We start from the raw sequence: 17510 nt of genomic DNA, 5'->3' as shown, positions 1-17510 counted from the left end.
TTCTTCATATGATATGCTTATTGGTAAAATCAAACCCGATAGGGACCTTTAACCTTTTGCACAATACCTTATAAGACATTCAAACTAAGTAGTGTTGGAATGTACCAAAAAAAAAACTAAGTAGTGTTGGAAATAATATGACATATATAGTATGTTTCTCTTCTATCTGTTTATGCATTACGATTTTTCTTATATAGACGAAGAAGTAGTAGCTCAAGCAACCAGCATTAAAATAATTAAGATTAAGATAGTTCAATGGTAGTGGACCAAATAAAGTGGAACGGCTATATTAACTTCGTAAGAACTTAAAACTGTCCGCACACAATTATAAGAAAATTTGACTTTTTTGGTACATTGAAAAATGGATGTATGTAAGGGTTTGTCTAACGTGCAATATTGCACATGTTAAAGCAACTAAAAATAATAACTTTTTATTGAAAAATAATAATTATTTATTAAAAAATTATTTATTTAATATAAACTACACAAATTTCAATACAAATTTACCATTTTAAACTTTTTAACATGAGCAAATTTGCACATGATGGAAAAATCCATAAAAAGAGTGACACTAGCATTCCTCTAATAATAATACTTTAAAATAAATTATTATAATAAAAATTATAACAAGTAGTACCACACAATGTTTTATTTACAAAATAAAACGATAGTAAAATTCAACTTATCCAATCAACCTTATGAAAATGACAACCTTCCTGCTTCAAAAAAATAAAAATACAACCTTCATGAATCTTTCCTTTTGGAACATACTTCTCTTCAGCTAGTCTGTTTTCTCTTTGCCTGCATCATGGGAGTATATAATTTTATGCTCATACTCATGCAAATCATGACTAAAAAATTTATTGCAGTAATGAACCACTTTTCATACTAGTAGTAGTATACTAATGTAACACAATTATGAGCAAGGTCAAAGTAGCATACACAAAAAATAGGGAACATTCATTAAAAATTGATTCAGTACAAAAAATTCATGATCGACATTTATGTGAAAACTAAAAAATATTCACAGCTTGAAATTTGAAAACTACTACTACCTTCGTCCCCTTTTATAAGACCTAGTTTGACAAAACACGAGTATTAAGAAAGTTGATTTTAGTATTAAATTGATTGACAAATTATATTGATTTTCCATGTTTACCCTTACAATTAATTGAAATGCTTTGCATCAAACAAAAATGAATTTAATGCTATTCAAAAAACTATGTAAAGTAAATAAGGGTAAGTTTGGAAAAAAAATAATTAATTTCATTGACAATTACAAAAGGATCTTATAAAAAGGGACGAGGGAGTATCTTAACCTTGCGGCATGGTCAGCCTCTGGTTTATATTAAGCAGTCACCATATTTCTATTACCTTTCAATTATCGTTGGCTATTTTAGTTCTAAAATCTTAATTCAACAAGCAAATCAATCAAAATGAGGATGTGCATATACCAGTAGGTCTTCAAACAACAGCTCTAGATGTGCCTTCTTTGTTCTTTCTCCCCCAATGTGGGTAGAGTAACTTTCTACTCTTGGTTTTGTTTATAATACAAATTTTCCTTTGCTGCTTAAAAAAAAAATGGGTTACTAAGTACACCATTAAATGACAAAGTGAAGGTTAATTTGTATAATTGGCACAGATCCAATGGACAAAACAAGATCCAAGCAATTTTAGTTAAAAAAGTGTTGCAGTGGAGAAAGCTGTTGATACTGGAGTATTGCTTTCCCTTCTCTCCCTGACCATGCAATTATGAAGTTTTTTTTCTTTTTCAGACACAGTGAATTAATTTTTTCTGTGTTGACATTGGCAACAATAATTCTATTCTATATTTTAAAGTTGAATATTGTCTTCTCTTGTATTTCTGCCTTTAAAATAGTGCAATCTTCTTGCTTAAGCCACAATGAAAACGAGAGGTGTCTAAGGGAGAAACCTGTGATGGCTGCTCCGAGAATAGGATGGCGAATAAATACGACTACAGGGAAGTTAGAACAGGGTAACAGGGACAAGGGGGACAACACCACTGCAACGAGAGAGAGAGAGCTGACACAATGGACTAAACCACGACTACTACAATTACAATGGTGACGACGGTGTTTGAGGACAACGGAAGTTCGACGGCTGATTTGTGACCGTACTTGGTTGATGATGTTTTTTGGTAGATTTGAAAGAAACCATTATTAAGTAAGTAAATGGGGAAGGAAGTTGCATTTAGATGTTTGTGAGCGTGAGAATGAGGTAAAGTGCTTTTTTTATTTAGTTTTCTATATCTTTGATGACTTGCTCTTAATAGCGCTTGATATCATAAAAGGTTGTATAAGGTGTTTAGGGATATTAAAAGTGTTGTACAAATACCATTATTAAAACTTATTTTTGGCATAGTAGATGCATGTAAAGATATTTCAAGGTTTTTCTAAAATCCCGCTATTCAAAACACTTACTCAAAGAACCAAAATTGAGCCAATTCAAACCTCAGCAACAGCTTTGGTTTTGGTCAAGTTTAACATTAGCATTTGATATGATAGAATCTGAAGCTGACCTGTCTAAAAACTGTTTTGGCTTTTCGATGGTACCTAATGCCTTTAAGACCCTGAAGAGTTGAAAACAGTGTCATTTAGCATACAATATTTGTTAAATTTCAAATAACTAATTAGGAAAGCAGGATACAGTAGCATAGCATATAGAGATAAATAATGTCTTAAACTCCATACTAACATATGAATGATGACAGCCAAACTTGTTAGATGTTATCTAGGATAGAATAATACCTGCACATCTGCACTTGTTGAATATTTTGAGGAAAAAATGGGTCTATTTGAAGGTATCAGTTGCTCCTGGTGAAAAATATTTATTAACGAACATAAGAGATTTTGCTCAAGTTTATCATTAGCATTTGATATGATAGAATCTGAAACTGACCTGTCTAAAGACTGTTTTTGCTTTTCGAAGGTACCTAATGCCTTTAAGACCCTGAAGAGTTGAAAACAGTGTCATTTAGCATGAATATTTGTTAAATTTGAAATAACTAATTAGGAAAGCAGGATACAGTAGCATAGCATATAGAGATAAATACTAGCATATGAATAATGACAGCCAAACTTGTTAGATGGTATCCGGGATAGAACAGCACCTACCTGGACACCTTCTGGTATTGAATATTTAGAGAAAAAAATGGGGCTATTTGAAGGTATCAGTCCCCCCGGCTGAAATATATTCATTAATGAACATCATCAGACCATTACAGTAAAAATCAGACAATCCTACCTTTTGAAAAGAAAAAAAAAAACAACCAATTTGTTGGTTACCTGAAGAGCAATGGTAGTAACAGCAACATCACCTTTAAGCGTTTGCATTATTGTGTCCAACCACTAGGACCAAAACAAAGATAATAAAGAAAATAACACAATTATTAGTTCAGACAATGACATATTGTGAAACCCTAACAATAATTATTATAATAAGTAAAAGGAGTGGAATTTGAATACCTGGCAGAAATCGCGTACCAAACTTGGTGTGAGTCTTGTGACTATGAAGGTAGAAAGTGAGGCGAAAACTAAAGAAAGAAAGAAAGGAATGCGATGATGAGCAATAAGATAAAATTGCAATGAAGAAAAAGAGAATGATAGGAAAAAAGTACAAACTGAAAAAATGTATCCTGTCGAAAGTGGTGACCGGACGAGTTGTCTGCTGTTGTTCCTTATGTTGTTTGGCTTTACGGGCAAAATGATATATCAGAGAGAAAAAGGCTTGAAGGACGATAGGTAAGAAGGGGAAAATCTCGGCCTCCATTAAACGATAGAACTCGTCGTCGGTTAGGCGAGATAACTCGTACTCGACAAGGCTAGTTAACTCCTCATAGGAGAGGAAGTATATCTTTATTTTGGAAAGGGAAGTGAGCTTGCCTGCGAGATGGCGAAGGAAAGGGATAGTATTCTCGGGTTCGGAAAGGGGCCGAGGGAACTTGAAAGGGCGATAAATAGAGCGGCCGTCGAGTTCGGATTGAGGAGGCATCGTGCTTGATCTTGATCTTTGCCAATTATCCGATTAACGGATCCAGGTAGGTACCTATTGAGGGAGGAGTAAAGATGAAATTGGATCCTCGCCAGCGTATCTCTCTGCCTCAAACTCTGCTGCAAAATCTAGAGCTGGGTATGTGGGCTCCGCATAAACTCGCATATTAAACGGACAAATAAATCCATCAACGAATATAAACGAATTATAATATTAAGTCCGAGTCTAATCCGCATAAGTCTACAGGTTAAGCGGTTAAACTAAATATCCGCGGACTATTACCAAAAAAAATAAAAAATCACTTTTTCAAAATATAAACTAAATTAGTAAAATATTGATATAATGAAAGCTTAAAAAAATATATTATTAATAATTTTATGTTATAACATATAAATTGTAACCGACAAATAAAAATAAATAAAGTTTGTGATATCGTTGAGTTTATTTATCTTCTCTTTGTAAGTAATGCAACTAAAATCAAATTCAACTGATTTTTATCGTCTATGTCAAAAAAAAAAAAAAAAACTGATTTTTATCGTCATTTTTGTACCGTCCATTTTAGTAAGAAAAACTTTCTACATGTACCCAAAAAAACATAAAAAGATTAACAAATTCAACTTAACTAATTCACGTCAAGGTAACTAAATTATTCAAAACATAATGGCAGAAAATACCCCCAAGAAAAATAACTATTCATTTAAACATGTATCTTTTAAATACTAGCAAACGTATATACAGCTAAGACAAAGTAAAAGATAGTGAAAAAGAACAAAAGATTATAAGTAGAAGAACATGTCTGAATCCTTATGTTTTGTGTTGTTGTCTACTTGATTAAAATTGGAGTGTGTTGTTGCTTTTTATAATTAGGGTTTAGACTAAGTTTTTTTTTTTATGTGGTTAAAAAAGTTGAATTTGGACATGAACCAATTTATTTATATCTGATAAATTTTGTAATTATTTATATTAAAAAAAAAAGAAGGTGGGCCACCAGCCACGGGCTAACCCGCGAACCCGCAGATTTAATCCGTATAACCCGCGGTTTTAACGATCCAACCCACACGGGCAAAAATGTAAACGGGGCAAAAAGATTTGGTATTAAGTCCGTGCGGGCTGCGGGTTAAACTGGTCGGCCCGCGAACCTTGGTCCGTATATCCGGCTCTAGCAAAATCCAAGCCCTTCATAAAACAACGGTCAACAATATACACGTGGCATTTATTATTGAAATTTTAATAAATTATATCCAAAATTACACCCAACTCATTTATCTTATTTATTTATAACACATTGGTCATTTATTTTTTTTGTAACATTTTGATCATATATCTTTATAAATAGTAATAAATTAGTCCTTTATTTAATTTTTTATTAAAAAAATGATGATATGGCAAACCACATGGGATAAATTTATTTATGTTAATATATTTTAATTAAAATACAAAAAATTCGAATTCATCAACACCAAAATCTTTAGAACCAAAAAAAAAAAAACAACTTAAAAGAACTCATCATCAACATCAAAACTCATATCTAGGATCTTTAAAATTCAGAACTATAATCTTTAAAACTTATAACTAGAGAGAGACAGATCGAAATAATGAGACAAATTACTATAGTACCCATCCCCATACCCGCGGATTGAAAAAATACTCGTACCCATACCCGCGTGGGTAACAACTTTTGCCCCCGTCCCCATACCTAGATATCCATACCCGTACTTGTTACCCGCATTTTTACTAAAAATAAATTGATCAATTATAAAATATCATATAATTTTAATAGAATTAAAAAATTTTCAAAGATTTTAATATTGACTAATGAAAATTATAAACAAAATTATTACTAACGTTATGTTAAAGTTCATATTTATATTAAATATTCACGTTATTTTTATATTATGTTATAAATAAACATTTTTATTAAAAATATGTAATGGGTTAGTAGAGTTGTATTGTTTTAAATTGATTTACATATATTATAATATAATAATATAAATAAAAAAAATAAATATATATTATGCAGGGGGCGGGGTGGGTACTAAGGTACCTGTACCCGCACCCATACCCGTTCATTTTTGCGGGTAATTACCCGTATCTGTGCCCGTACCCAAAATGCGGGTTTTTACCCTACCCGTTGTGGGTAATTTTTGCGGGTACCCTCTGGGTATAGGTCAAATTGTCATCCCTAGAGACAATCAGAGAGAACCAAAAGCGAAAACCATGGTTACAATATCGAATTGTAGTGTCTATGTTAACTTTTTCTGGATTTCATATGATGACTTTGGTGGGTGTTGATCAATTCTTGGTTTTGGATTGTTAATTTTGGGTTGGTAAATGTTTTTTAAATTAATTTTGTTTTTTTAAAAAATAATCAGTTTTTTTATTTGAAGATGGTGATGAACATCATTGATGATAGTCAATTATATGATGTTTTTAGTATTAGATTAATATAGTTTTTATAGTAATTGAAGCCTAAAAGCAATCAAATATCGGGAAAAGTGAAGTTACAAGGACTAGAAGCAAAAAAAATAGAAAAAGCAGCAAAAAAGTGCAAAAATATAATAAAGCAGCGCACCATCGTACCCACGATAAGGTTCAACGTGGCGCGATGAGGAGACGATTAAAATTGAAGAAAATCTGCTAAATTTTTTTCCATCGTGGCACGATGACGACTTGAAAAATACGCAGAAAATCCTGATCAAATCTTCCATCGCACCACAATAGGATCCATCGTGGCCACGATGACGCAAAAATACACGCCATCATGGCCACGATGGATGCGCAGAAAAAGCTCAAATACAACTGTAAAACTATAAATAGAGCTCTCCTCCTTCACAATTATTCATTCCAAAATATTCACAGACATTGAATATTCACTCTAGAGTTAGGGGAACTCTAAGGAGGGGGCAAGAAGGCCAAGGAACTCCAAGGCCAACACGGTTTTTTTCTTTCTGCTTCTGTAATTTATTTTTTCATAGGTTGGGTGAAGTCGAGAAACTCCCTTACGAATGCTTGGTTGTATTATTTATAATATTTATAAATTCCAGTTATTTCTATTTCAAACTCTTTTATTGTCTGATTTTAGTTATTTTAATATTTATCACATTAGAATAAAATCTAAGGACCTAGTGGATATCGCATAGGAAACGAAGATAGTAATCCCGAACGAAGGACGGCATGCTAGGGCCAACATGAGACCATTAAATTTAGTACCCGAGGTCTCAATATAGGATTGAAAAGTACGATAATTTCTACCTTGCAGAGTATGTCTGTGGGTAGATGACTAGTTTTAGGCACACGTGATAACTTATAATTTATGGGTCACCAGGGTGATGAGACCAAAGTTTAAACGAAAAAATGGAGCTCTGGATAATGGTGTCTAAATAATGTCAGGGTAACCTTTAACTAGGCTTTGTAAAGCTTGTAATACAAATAGGCACAAATAATAAATACATCGCACCTATTTTCCATAGTCTAAATCCTAATCGAGGGAAATAATTGAGCAACCAAGTTTGAGTAAGGGGGGATCCGACCACACTTAACCACTCCGTGTGGTCACACACACCGTTTATTTTCTGTTATTTAATTTCAGCAAATTATTTCTGCATTTTACTAAAGTACCCGCAAATATACTTTCTTAAACAAACAAAGCGAAGACAACTACCTATTCTTAAGCGAAACTAGTAACCTTGACACAATCCCTGTGGAGAACGATAAACTTACTACTTTATTATTTGATAGTGATTCTGTGCACTTGCAGAACCACCGTCAATCATGAAGAACATGATAAAGATGATGAATGCTCATCATGATTTCTGAAAAATTTTGTATTTCAATTAAAAAATATTAAAATAAATTTGCCACATCAACATTTTTTAATAAAAATAAAAAAAAAGATTAATTTGTTCCTGTTTATGAAGATAAAAGATCAAAATGTTACAAATAAAAAATAAATGATCAATGTGTTACAAATAAATAAGATATAGAACCTTCAATATAATTTTGCCTAAATTATATTAAAAACATTTTTATTATTTATAAAATAATAAAAATCTAATATTAATATCTCATAAGTGTAGCTCAAACATTTTTATTATTTCTACCAGGGACATTATTGGAGTGACTGACTTTCGAACCTCGAATTATACATTTCTCCATATTTAAATGTGGAAGAGTCAAGCCACTAGGCTACTTGACAAAAAATATCTAATATTAATTTTTCAATACCTAATTCATTCATATTTTCCAACACCTCTCTCTACTCATAAACTGTTTATAACAAGAACAACCAAAGATATTGTAGACAAGGTTTTAAATAAACGTCCGTTATCACGAAAAAGACCGCAACAAAAAGATTTAGGCGCCTATTGTTATCATTTTTCACCGTTTTTATATGTGAAAAAAGTAGATATAGTTAATACCTTGCCTAATTCTATTGTAGCACACATCATGGAATTATTGGTAACCAAAGAAGTTGTACATACCTGCATTTTGTCCAAGAGATGGAAGCACTTAGGAAATCGCTCGCTATTTTGGTACTCCTGTGTTACATGATATAAGAATTTATTCACCATTGCACGTATACTAATACATATTTTGATTACAAATATCTTTAATTGTCTATTAGTAAAATTTATAAAAATTTGATATTTTGAAAATATTCATCGAAACAAATCAAACGAGATCTTATATGATAATACGATCAAAACAAGACATATGAATAGTACATTCAGTCAAAATAAGTCTTATAAAATGGGACGGATGAAGTAATAACGGTGATCACTTTGAAAAGGCTGAATTTTTCAAGACATTTGTGCTCAAGGTTTTGCAACACCGTGACTACTCTAGTGCCTTGCGTGAAATTGTAGTCAAGCATAACAGGCATATTCACTTTCATATTTTGGCCAAAATAATCATTTTTTAAAGAAATTATTTTTCTATTATTTAAAATATTATAATAAATAAATACTATTTATCAAAATTGTAAAAAAAATAAAATTTTATAAGTATTTTTTTTTTGAATTTTTATCACTCATAATAGTTAATATTTAATTTATTTTATGAAAAAATGTAAAAAATTAGTATAATGCTTATAAAACATTGAAATTGTGTTTTTCTTATGAAATTATTATTATGAAATACAATAATAAAAAATAATTATTTTTTTACTTTATAAAATAATCATTAATTTATTAATTAATCTATCGTGTATCAATACATAGAAATTTTTTATAGGTATAGTAGAAGCTCCCGTTTATTATTCATTGAATTGTAAAATTAAGTTTATACTACTACCAATAACTTTAAAATAAAATTTTTTCTATTTTTATTGATAGATAAAATGACAAAGTCATTGAAAATTGACACACACAAAGTGAAGTGACCGAAATTCGAATCCCGATTCTGATGTCCGAAACTAGCTATTTCGATATTTCTGTCAATTGAGCTAAAATTTGTGGACAAAATAAAATAAAATTTTTACTACTAATATAATATGGGTCATGTTAACTTGTGCCCTAAGGGCACATGTTAAGCTACCTAAAAATAGAAATATAGCATTTAATGATACAAAGAATTTAATGTTTAGATAATTGAATACACCACAAGTTCAATAAATTTTTTCCACATTTATCTTCTTAACATGTGCCCTTAAGGGCACAAGTTAACATTCTCCATATAATATAAAGAAATAAATAAACAGTAATTGGTTCTCATAAAATAAATAAATAGAAATTGGTGATCAACCGACGTGGACTTATGGATTATAGGAAATCTAGCGTGGTGATCCAACGGACGTGAGGGAGAAGTACGCTGACATTGAGTTCTGTTATCTCGTGATTGTGTTGAGTCAGAGAAAAGGTGAACCCTAAAAAAAGTAAAGTTCGAGTTCTGTTCTCTCTCTCGTGTGCGTACTATTGTGTTTTTTATTTTCCTCTTTCATGTTAGATCTGTAAATTCTTCTTCTTCTTCTTCTCGTTTTTATTAAAACACAAATTAGATGAACAACTAAAGGTTATGTCCTCTCTCTCTCTCTCTCTCTGATCTGAGAAAATAAAAAGCTTATATTTTAAAGCTTGAGATTTTTGTTATTCATTTTGTTCTTATTATTATACAACAGAATGGTCAGATTGAAAAACATTTTTTTTTCTTCTCGTTTTTATAGAACACAAATTTAGATGAACTACTAAAGGTTGTGTCTGTTTTTTTTTCCTCTCTCACTTTTAGATCTGAGAAAATAAACGCTTAGATATTTTAGATTTTTATTATTCGTTTTGTTCTTATTATTATTATACAACAGAATGGTTAGATTGAAAGCTAAGGTTGTTTTCAGTCAGAGAGAAGAGGCCCTAAGGGTTTACTTTCAATCTCTACAAACAAAAGATAACATAGGGATGCCATCAACCTTTTTTTTGTAATTTCTCCATCAACCTAAACCTAAGATGCCTCCGGATTTGTTTTTATCTAACTTTTGATGTGGATCTGTTTTCATATTAATGTTCAATTTATGTTGTTATTTTGTATGATGTACATGTTTGATTCTCATTCTCTTGTTCAACAACTAGGTTTTATGATTATATGATGAGCTGTTATAGCCATTTTTTTATAATTAATTTTGGTGAACTATTTGGTTTATTTTCTTTCAAATATTGATTTCATTTGTGTACCATAGAAAAGATATGTTACAATTTTTTATAAAGGAATGATAGACAGCTTTTGTGTAAATTGCATTTATCTTTGATATATGAGAAGGGCCTCTCACCAAATTCATTCGTAGTATCTATGTTATCAATGGCGGCGGCTGCTATAGCTCCGCGTCAAATTTGAGCCAGCCACTACAGGGCATGGTGGAGCGGTGAATTTTGGTGCTGCACGCTATTCCAGGTTTCGGGCGCAATTTTGGTCGCGGGTCGACGGCGCTTTTAATGATGGAGGGTAATTTTGGAGTTTTTCTAAACCCTAATCTCCATATTTGGTTTCACGCCCTCTCTTTCTCTCTATTCCAACCACTCTCTCTCTCTTGTTTTTTCCCACTTATTTTTTTTACTCTGTATCTCTGTTTATGTTGCTCTGTTTCTTCTAGCTCTGTTTCTTTATTGACTTTCTTCTAGCTGTTGTTCATATAGGCAAGAATATAGAAACATTTTTGCTCCTTTCTCATCATCTCACTTTCTTTTTTATTATTTTATTTATTTTTCACTAGCTCTGATCTCTGTTTCTTTATTCTATTTGCTAAATCAACATAGTTTTTTTTATTCTGTTTATATTTATTCTATTGCTAAATATTATTTTTAAAATTATTATGTGTTGATATAATCTGTTGCTAAATAACGTCGTTCTTAAAGATTATTTTGTTGCTATTAAAATATTTATTTATTTTTTATCGTCCACGTCCCTAAAGTAGCGCCCGCGACGCTCCCCACTACCGCACCGCGTCAATTTTGGGGTTGTCCGCGCAGTGCCGCTTTTCCGCATTAACAACATAGCGCAGTAATGAATGTAATGATTTGAAAGTTACCCTATCTATGGTTAGCTTGGAAATTAGTGTAAGCATATTAATCCATGGAGCCTTTAGTATGTATTGTGTTAACAATATAAGCTTAATTTTCTTAGAAGATTATACAATTTATGACGTGTGATTTCTTATATAGGTTTGCGATCTTTCTCACGGTGATGGGTAGATTAACAATAACAAGCAGTTCAAAACCAGGAAGCAAATGCTTAGAATTTAGGCATGAAAAAGGCAAATTGAACATTTCAAAAGTTTCATTTAAATTTTAGGCGATTGTTTACTTGTCATTTCCCTTTTCTGAATCCTTTCTAAACGAACTCTAATATCTGCTTATTAGGCAATTAGGCAATAACACGGTGAGTTGGATCAATTTGAAAGGCTTGTGAATAAATATATGGTAACATTTGTTCAACAAGTGGACTGGCTCAATCACCTCACTACTTTGAAAATCGAGGAATGTGAAAGGTTGTAAAACAGAAGTTCTCTTCTTTTTTTACCTGGTCGTGGCCTTCTGTAGGTTAGCATCAAGTTCTTTTTCAGGTAATCATGTGCTAATTTGTAATTTTTTTAAAAAATAGTATATAATTTTTTGAATTGTAATTTTTTAGAATTTTGTATGAACAGGATTGTCATCTTCCTTTTGGTGAGGGATTGCATGCATGGATTTTTCACTTTAACTGGGTAGCAGAAGCTTATGCTCTGGGCATCAAAAGAATGACGGGAAATTCCCTAATTCTACATCTAAAAGGTTAGTAGGAATTTTGTATTTGTTTGCGTTATTGTTTTCGAGATATATTCAGATTAGCATACTTATGGTATTCTGAATTATCCTTGTTTGTTAGTTGCTCCTGAATCATCCAGATTAGCATACTTTCAGTATTCTGAAAGCCAACCCAACCCGATTTGAAAATCCCAATTCATTTTAATAACAAATCGGCCCAACATGTTTTTGGAAATGACCCTGCAACAGGAACTTGTTCCTGACCACAGTGATGCACAAAGAATGACCCCTTGACAGAGTCTAAGCACGGGTGGCTGGCCGGAGCACGTAAAGTCGTGCGACCCTACGACCCAACACTCGACCCTGACTGTAACCTATAAATTATAACAATATAATTCTGTTTTTATAACTTCATCAAATCATGTACATCTTTTAAAAAAGATTATAATATAATTTTTGAAGTGTGATCCCAAACCTTAATTCTATTTAATCCTGCCGCCAGTTTTTTCAAATCATGTACGCCAGTAGTTTAGCTATTCAGGGTAAATTCATTTTTTTTTTTGAGATCCATTGAATGAGGTATTGAATATGCTAGCATGCTACATCTATGCAAAACTATACAAATATACTAAACAGCAAATATTGTTTAATATCAATATTGGAATTTGCTAGAATGCAACATCTATTTAAACCTATACAGATATCATAAACAGAAAATATTGTTCTTTATAGGTCAATTACCCATTCTAGTTTGCCTCGATTCTCCTTGCAGCAGTATAAGCCTTTTACTTTGCAATCCTTGTTTAGCACCTTTCCTTCCCTTTGTGTTAAAACCTCCATTTGTGTGCTTATGCCAATTCCATTTCCATCTTTATTATAAATTCCAAATTGTGCCACACTGTTATCAATGTTGCAAAATTGTCCCATTTTAAAGCGGAAACCAATTTTGTTGTCATTGACCCATCCTCCATTCACCAACATTTCCCTACGATTACTATAACAAGAAAATTAATAATGGATTATAATTTTAATATGTCATCTTTATTATTTTATATTTTTTTTTACTTACACTTGAATAGAAAAGTTAAGCCATCCTAAATCAATCACGAGAGCTCCACCAATAGTTATTGGATTTCCAATACATAGATCTGCTGTGAGTTTCATCAATTTCCCAGCCCTTAACCCTCCAGAAACAGTCAATGTATTTCCTTTACCATGCTCATACTTGGCTTTTAGTAAGCCGTCCATGGGTATTTGGAAGGGTATCTTTGGAATGTTTATTTGATTTGGAACGTCCATCGGTATTTGGAAGCTCATCTTTGGAGTGTTTATTTGAATTGGAATGTCTTTCCAAGCATATTCCATTCCAATTGACTGAAATTTACATATTCAGATTGATAAAATAATTCAGAACACATGTTTTTAATAGGTTTTCATGAATCTAACTAAAAAATTGTATGGTTAAAATAGTTATGACAATTTGTGAGGCTTTTGTGTGTTCTAATTAAGTAATGAGGGAATTAATATCATTAAGTATTGTGTGTAAAATTCTGATCAGAATGATATTAATGATATTAATGTTTGTATGTCTCTAACTTCGGAGAAGAAGAGAGGAAGGTATTCAAGGAAATGCATGTATTTAATAGGTTTGTATGTATCTAACTCTCAACTTGTGATGGCTAAAATTAGGACTGTTCTAAAATAACCATATACTGAACTGAACCGCGAACCGAACTGAACCAAATGAAGAGTTCGCAAACTGAACCTATATTTAAAAGCACAGTTCACTAACCATAGCTGAACCGCAAATAACTGAACCAAACCATTATGAACTGAACTGCATGTGCTAGTAACTTATTTCAATTTTTTATTTTTTTTTTCAAAATTAAATCACGTTTCAGTTCTTCAGTTCATCTAAATACTGTGATTCACAAACTGAAGAACTGAAAAAGCCCCAAAACAATTACGATCAATTTTGAGTATAACAAACTAATTTGCAGTTCAGTTTGTAAAGTAGTTGTGTATTTGTAAATCACAGTGAATTGTTTGTAAGTCACAAATAAATTTTTTGAGCACACAACACAGCACTCTCCTGCTTCTGTTCATAAGTTTTGAAATGTTCAGAATAACAAACACTATAGTGTTTACACCATGCCTGTTTCCAAAACATGCAATTATGCTTGTGGTGGAGGGAGGGGGTAATTTCGTCTGGCAGTTAAAATTGGGAAAGAATGAAGAAAATATGGAGAATGTTTTGTCCGTCTCTGAAATAAATCGCTGCATAAAAGTTTTCCAAATAACAGAGGATTAAACTTTTCCAAACAGAGTTTTAAAATTTTCCAATTTTGGTTCGGTTCAGTTCAAAAATAGTTAACCAGTCCACTGAACTGTTATAACAGTACAGTTTTTCGAACTATCATAACAGTTCAGTTTTCTCTCCGAACAGAACAATGAACAGTCACAAGTGAATTAATATTATATATACTGTGTGAATAATTGTGATCATTTTACAAACGTATTTATTGACGAAAATGAGAGTGCAATATAAATAAGTTAGTTAGGTAATACTTACAAGTGATTTTTTTCTAATGATGTTCGTTCCAAACTCAATGTTCAAATTGGGATTGAATTTGTTCACTTTTAAATTCAATCCAACCATGTGTTTTTCTTTTGAACCATGAAAAAATTCCTGCATTTGATGCGGATGTCAGCTTTTTTTTCATACGAATGTCAACTTAGTAATATCAACTAAATGTGTACAAGATTTCATGTTGTATTTTAACTTTACTTACCACATCATGGTAGCCATTTATCTTTAGCATAAAATCCTTTTTTGTAGTTTCCTTCTTAAGCAATCCAGCTAACCAATCTATAAAAAAAAAATGCATTTAAGCATGTTACAGATTCAAGCTTGTGTAAACATGAATAGTAAACATGAACAGTTTCACCAGTCCAGCTATATTATCCTTACATCTTGTACAGTTTACTTCCATATGAGTGTGATAGTTTTTTAATGCTTTCAACATATTTTACAGTGTGATAATGTATGTACACAATGGTGTAATATGTGTATACTTTTATGGCAATTATCACAATTTATGCAGTAAAATTGAATCTAAAAAGAAAAACAATACCTTCAATCGGTTGAGCATTTCTCTGGATCATTTTTTGACCACCTGGTGAATTTATGAATTCGATTCCTTTACTCAATATGATTGATATCCCCTTGTTCTTTATGGCATTCTTCAAAAACGGGAATGAGTTCAATAGAGAAGAACTCCGATCACCCAAATCTTTATTAAAAAAGCTGAATGTATCCATCATTAGTGAATATTCACCATTCATGGCTGCCTTTTGTTTTTCTTTCTGTTTCTTGGAGTTGTGATTTGTCTGTCAAATGAAATTAACCAATTAAGCATACATTAATTATGAAAATGCACTATCAATCTCACTAAAACCTATTATGCTTAACTTTAACTATGATCAGTATGCATCATACAACTAGTGCAACAACAAAATCACTTAGTTTATTATAACTGTTATCACCAATTAGGCATTTTATCAAATAGAAAACTTACATCATACAATTAAATGCAACAACAACAAAATCACTTAGCTTATTATAACTGTTATCACCAATTAGGCATTTTAGCAAATAGAAGACGTGCATTATAATCAAGACATAAATTAAATGTAGAATAGAAATATTCAAGATTGCAAACACTTCATTATTAATACTTCAGTAGCTAGAAATGAAAACTAAAATGGAACTAAAACAAATCAAAATTTCATAAATTATCACAATGAGGAATGAAATCCAATGTGGGAGAATGATGAAGAAACAGGAAACTTACATCATACAATTAAATGCAACAACAACAAAATCACTTAGCTTATTATAACTGTTATCACCAATTAGGCATTTTAGCAAATAGAAGACGTGCATTATAATCAAGACATAAATTAAATGTAGAATAGAAATATTCAAGATTGCAAACACTTCATTATTAATACTTCAGTTGCTAGAAATGAAAACTAAAATGGAACTAAAACAAATCAAAATTTCATTAATTATCACAATGAGGAATGAAATCCAATGTGGGAAAATTACCCTTAAGCTTTGGAAAGCAAGAGATGAAGAAACAGAATGTTGGACAGTGATGAACGATTTGAACTATCACTGCGGTTCTTGGATAGTATTTCTAAGTCACAATTTCCATTTGATACTGGAAAGCAAGCTGTTAAATTTTCTGCGTGGCTGAAGGAAAGGGACAAAGACCTTACTAAAATGGGGACTGATCTTGTTGAAGATCTTCAATTTGGGGACCCCCACTATGCTCACAAGGCCCATTGGACCTCAAGCCCAATTGGTTTGGCCCAATAACACGTTAACTCACTCTACTCGTTTAATAACTAAAGTACTCGACAAATGACTAAAGTTATTAACTTAATTAAAATGTCACGTTAATAAAATATTTTAACACACAAAAATTAATAATTTGAAAATTGGGTCGTTACAGATCCGGCAGGTCGGACCTATTGATGGGTTAAAACACACATATAGTAAAAGAAAAGGGAATAGATGTAATTTTATTGATAATGTTTTATCTTGCCGTCATTCAACCTAAAGCTACAAAGGACTATAAAAGGGTTTCTAAAATTACAGCAATGCCCTCATGGGAAAGGATATTACAACCAATACTAAATAAATGACACCTAATAAAATTACTATTGTTTCTAGAACGGGAAATAAATTAAAAGAAACAATCTAATTAAAGGTGCTAGAATTAAGATAAACATAAATAGATGATTTTGCTAATAGGCAACATAAGTCGTAGCTCAATTGACAAAAAAATATCGAAATTGTTAGGCCGGACGTCGTGACTAGGGTTTGAACATGGGTTCGAAATTTTATCGATACGTTCAATTTTTTATAAAAAATAAAATAAAAATAATTTTAAAGTAAAATGTTAGTGCATAAAAATTCATTTATTATTTATATATAAAAGATATATTAAATTAATATTTTACCAAATATTTCAATTAATTTATCAGCTATCAGTAACCAGTTCCGTAAAAAAAGAAACTATTAGTCATCAGCCATAAACAAACTTATTAGCTATCTACTACTTTTTGCCAAACAGAGCCTAAGACCCTGTTTGGAAGGCAAATAAGCTAGCTTATAGCTTATTTTTCAAATGCTATTTCAAGTAGCTTATAACTTATTATTATTTTTCTTCCAATTTTATCCCTATCATCTTACTTGAAAAA

At 31.5% G+C, this 17510-nt stretch overlaps 1 protein-coding gene and 1 long non-coding RNA gene across 3 annotated transcripts; one reads left to right on the top strand and one right to left on the bottom strand.

Annotated features, from left to right (window-relative positions):
- Window positions 1-577: 577 nt before the first annotated feature.
- On the bottom strand, window positions 578-4165 carry LOC123906725. Of its 2 annotated transcripts, XM_045956697.1 has the most exons (9): window positions 3642-4163; window positions 3486-3553; window positions 3306-3368; window positions 3135-3203; window positions 2920-2970; window positions 2769-2834; window positions 2540-2590; window positions 1455-1566; window positions 578-801 (listed from the first exon to the last, which is right to left on the bottom strand). In XM_045956697.1, exons 1-8 carry the CDS (start codon window positions 4009-4011, stop codon window positions 1465-1467), a joined length of 840 nt encoding a protein of 279 aa, XP_045812653.1. In that variant the 5' UTR covers window positions 4012-4163; the 3' UTR covers window positions 578-801; window positions 1455-1464. The 2 variants fall into 2 exon arrangements, with proteins under 2 accessions (XP_045812653.1, XP_045812654.1); XM_045956698.1 differs by lacking the exon at window positions 1455-1566 and having other exon boundaries at window positions 3642-4165.
- A 5698-nt stretch (window positions 4166-9863) lies between these two features.
- LOC123906733 lies at window positions 9864-17191 on the top strand. The gene is made up of 3 exons (XR_006808987.1): window positions 9864-11552; window positions 11658-12058; window positions 12143-17191. It is a non-coding gene; the product is annotated as an uncharacterized LOC123906733 (long non-coding RNA).
- Window positions 17192-17510: the final 319 nt, after the last annotated feature.

The sequence above is a fragment of the Trifolium pratense genome, linkage group LG2 (genome assembly GCF_020283565.1).
Source record: "Trifolium pratense cultivar HEN17-A07 linkage group LG2, ARS_RC_1.1, whole genome shotgun sequence".
In the NCBI taxonomy this organism is placed as follows: Eukaryota; Viridiplantae; Streptophyta; class Magnoliopsida; order Fabales; family Fabaceae; genus Trifolium; species Trifolium pratense.
The sequence above is the reverse complement of the archived record's forward strand: the minus strand, read 5'-3'. Positions and strand labels throughout refer to the sequence as shown.

What these genes read in the sequence shown, in the direction of transcription:
- LOC123906725 (XM_045956697.1), bottom strand. Translation starts at nt 4,011, where the DNA reads ATGCCTCCTCAATCCGAACTCGACGGCCGCTCTATTTATCGCCCTTTC. An exon ending in CAATACCAGAAGGTGTCCAG is followed by an intron (nt 2,971 to 3,134) that starts GTAGGTGCTGTT and finishes TCAACTCTTCAG; the next exon opens with GGTCTTAAAGGCATTAGGTA. An exon ending in CAAAAACAGTCTTTAGACAG is followed by an intron (nt 2,835 to 2,919) that starts GTCAGTTTCAGA and finishes ATTTTTCACCAG; the next exon opens with GAGCAACTGATACCTTCAAA.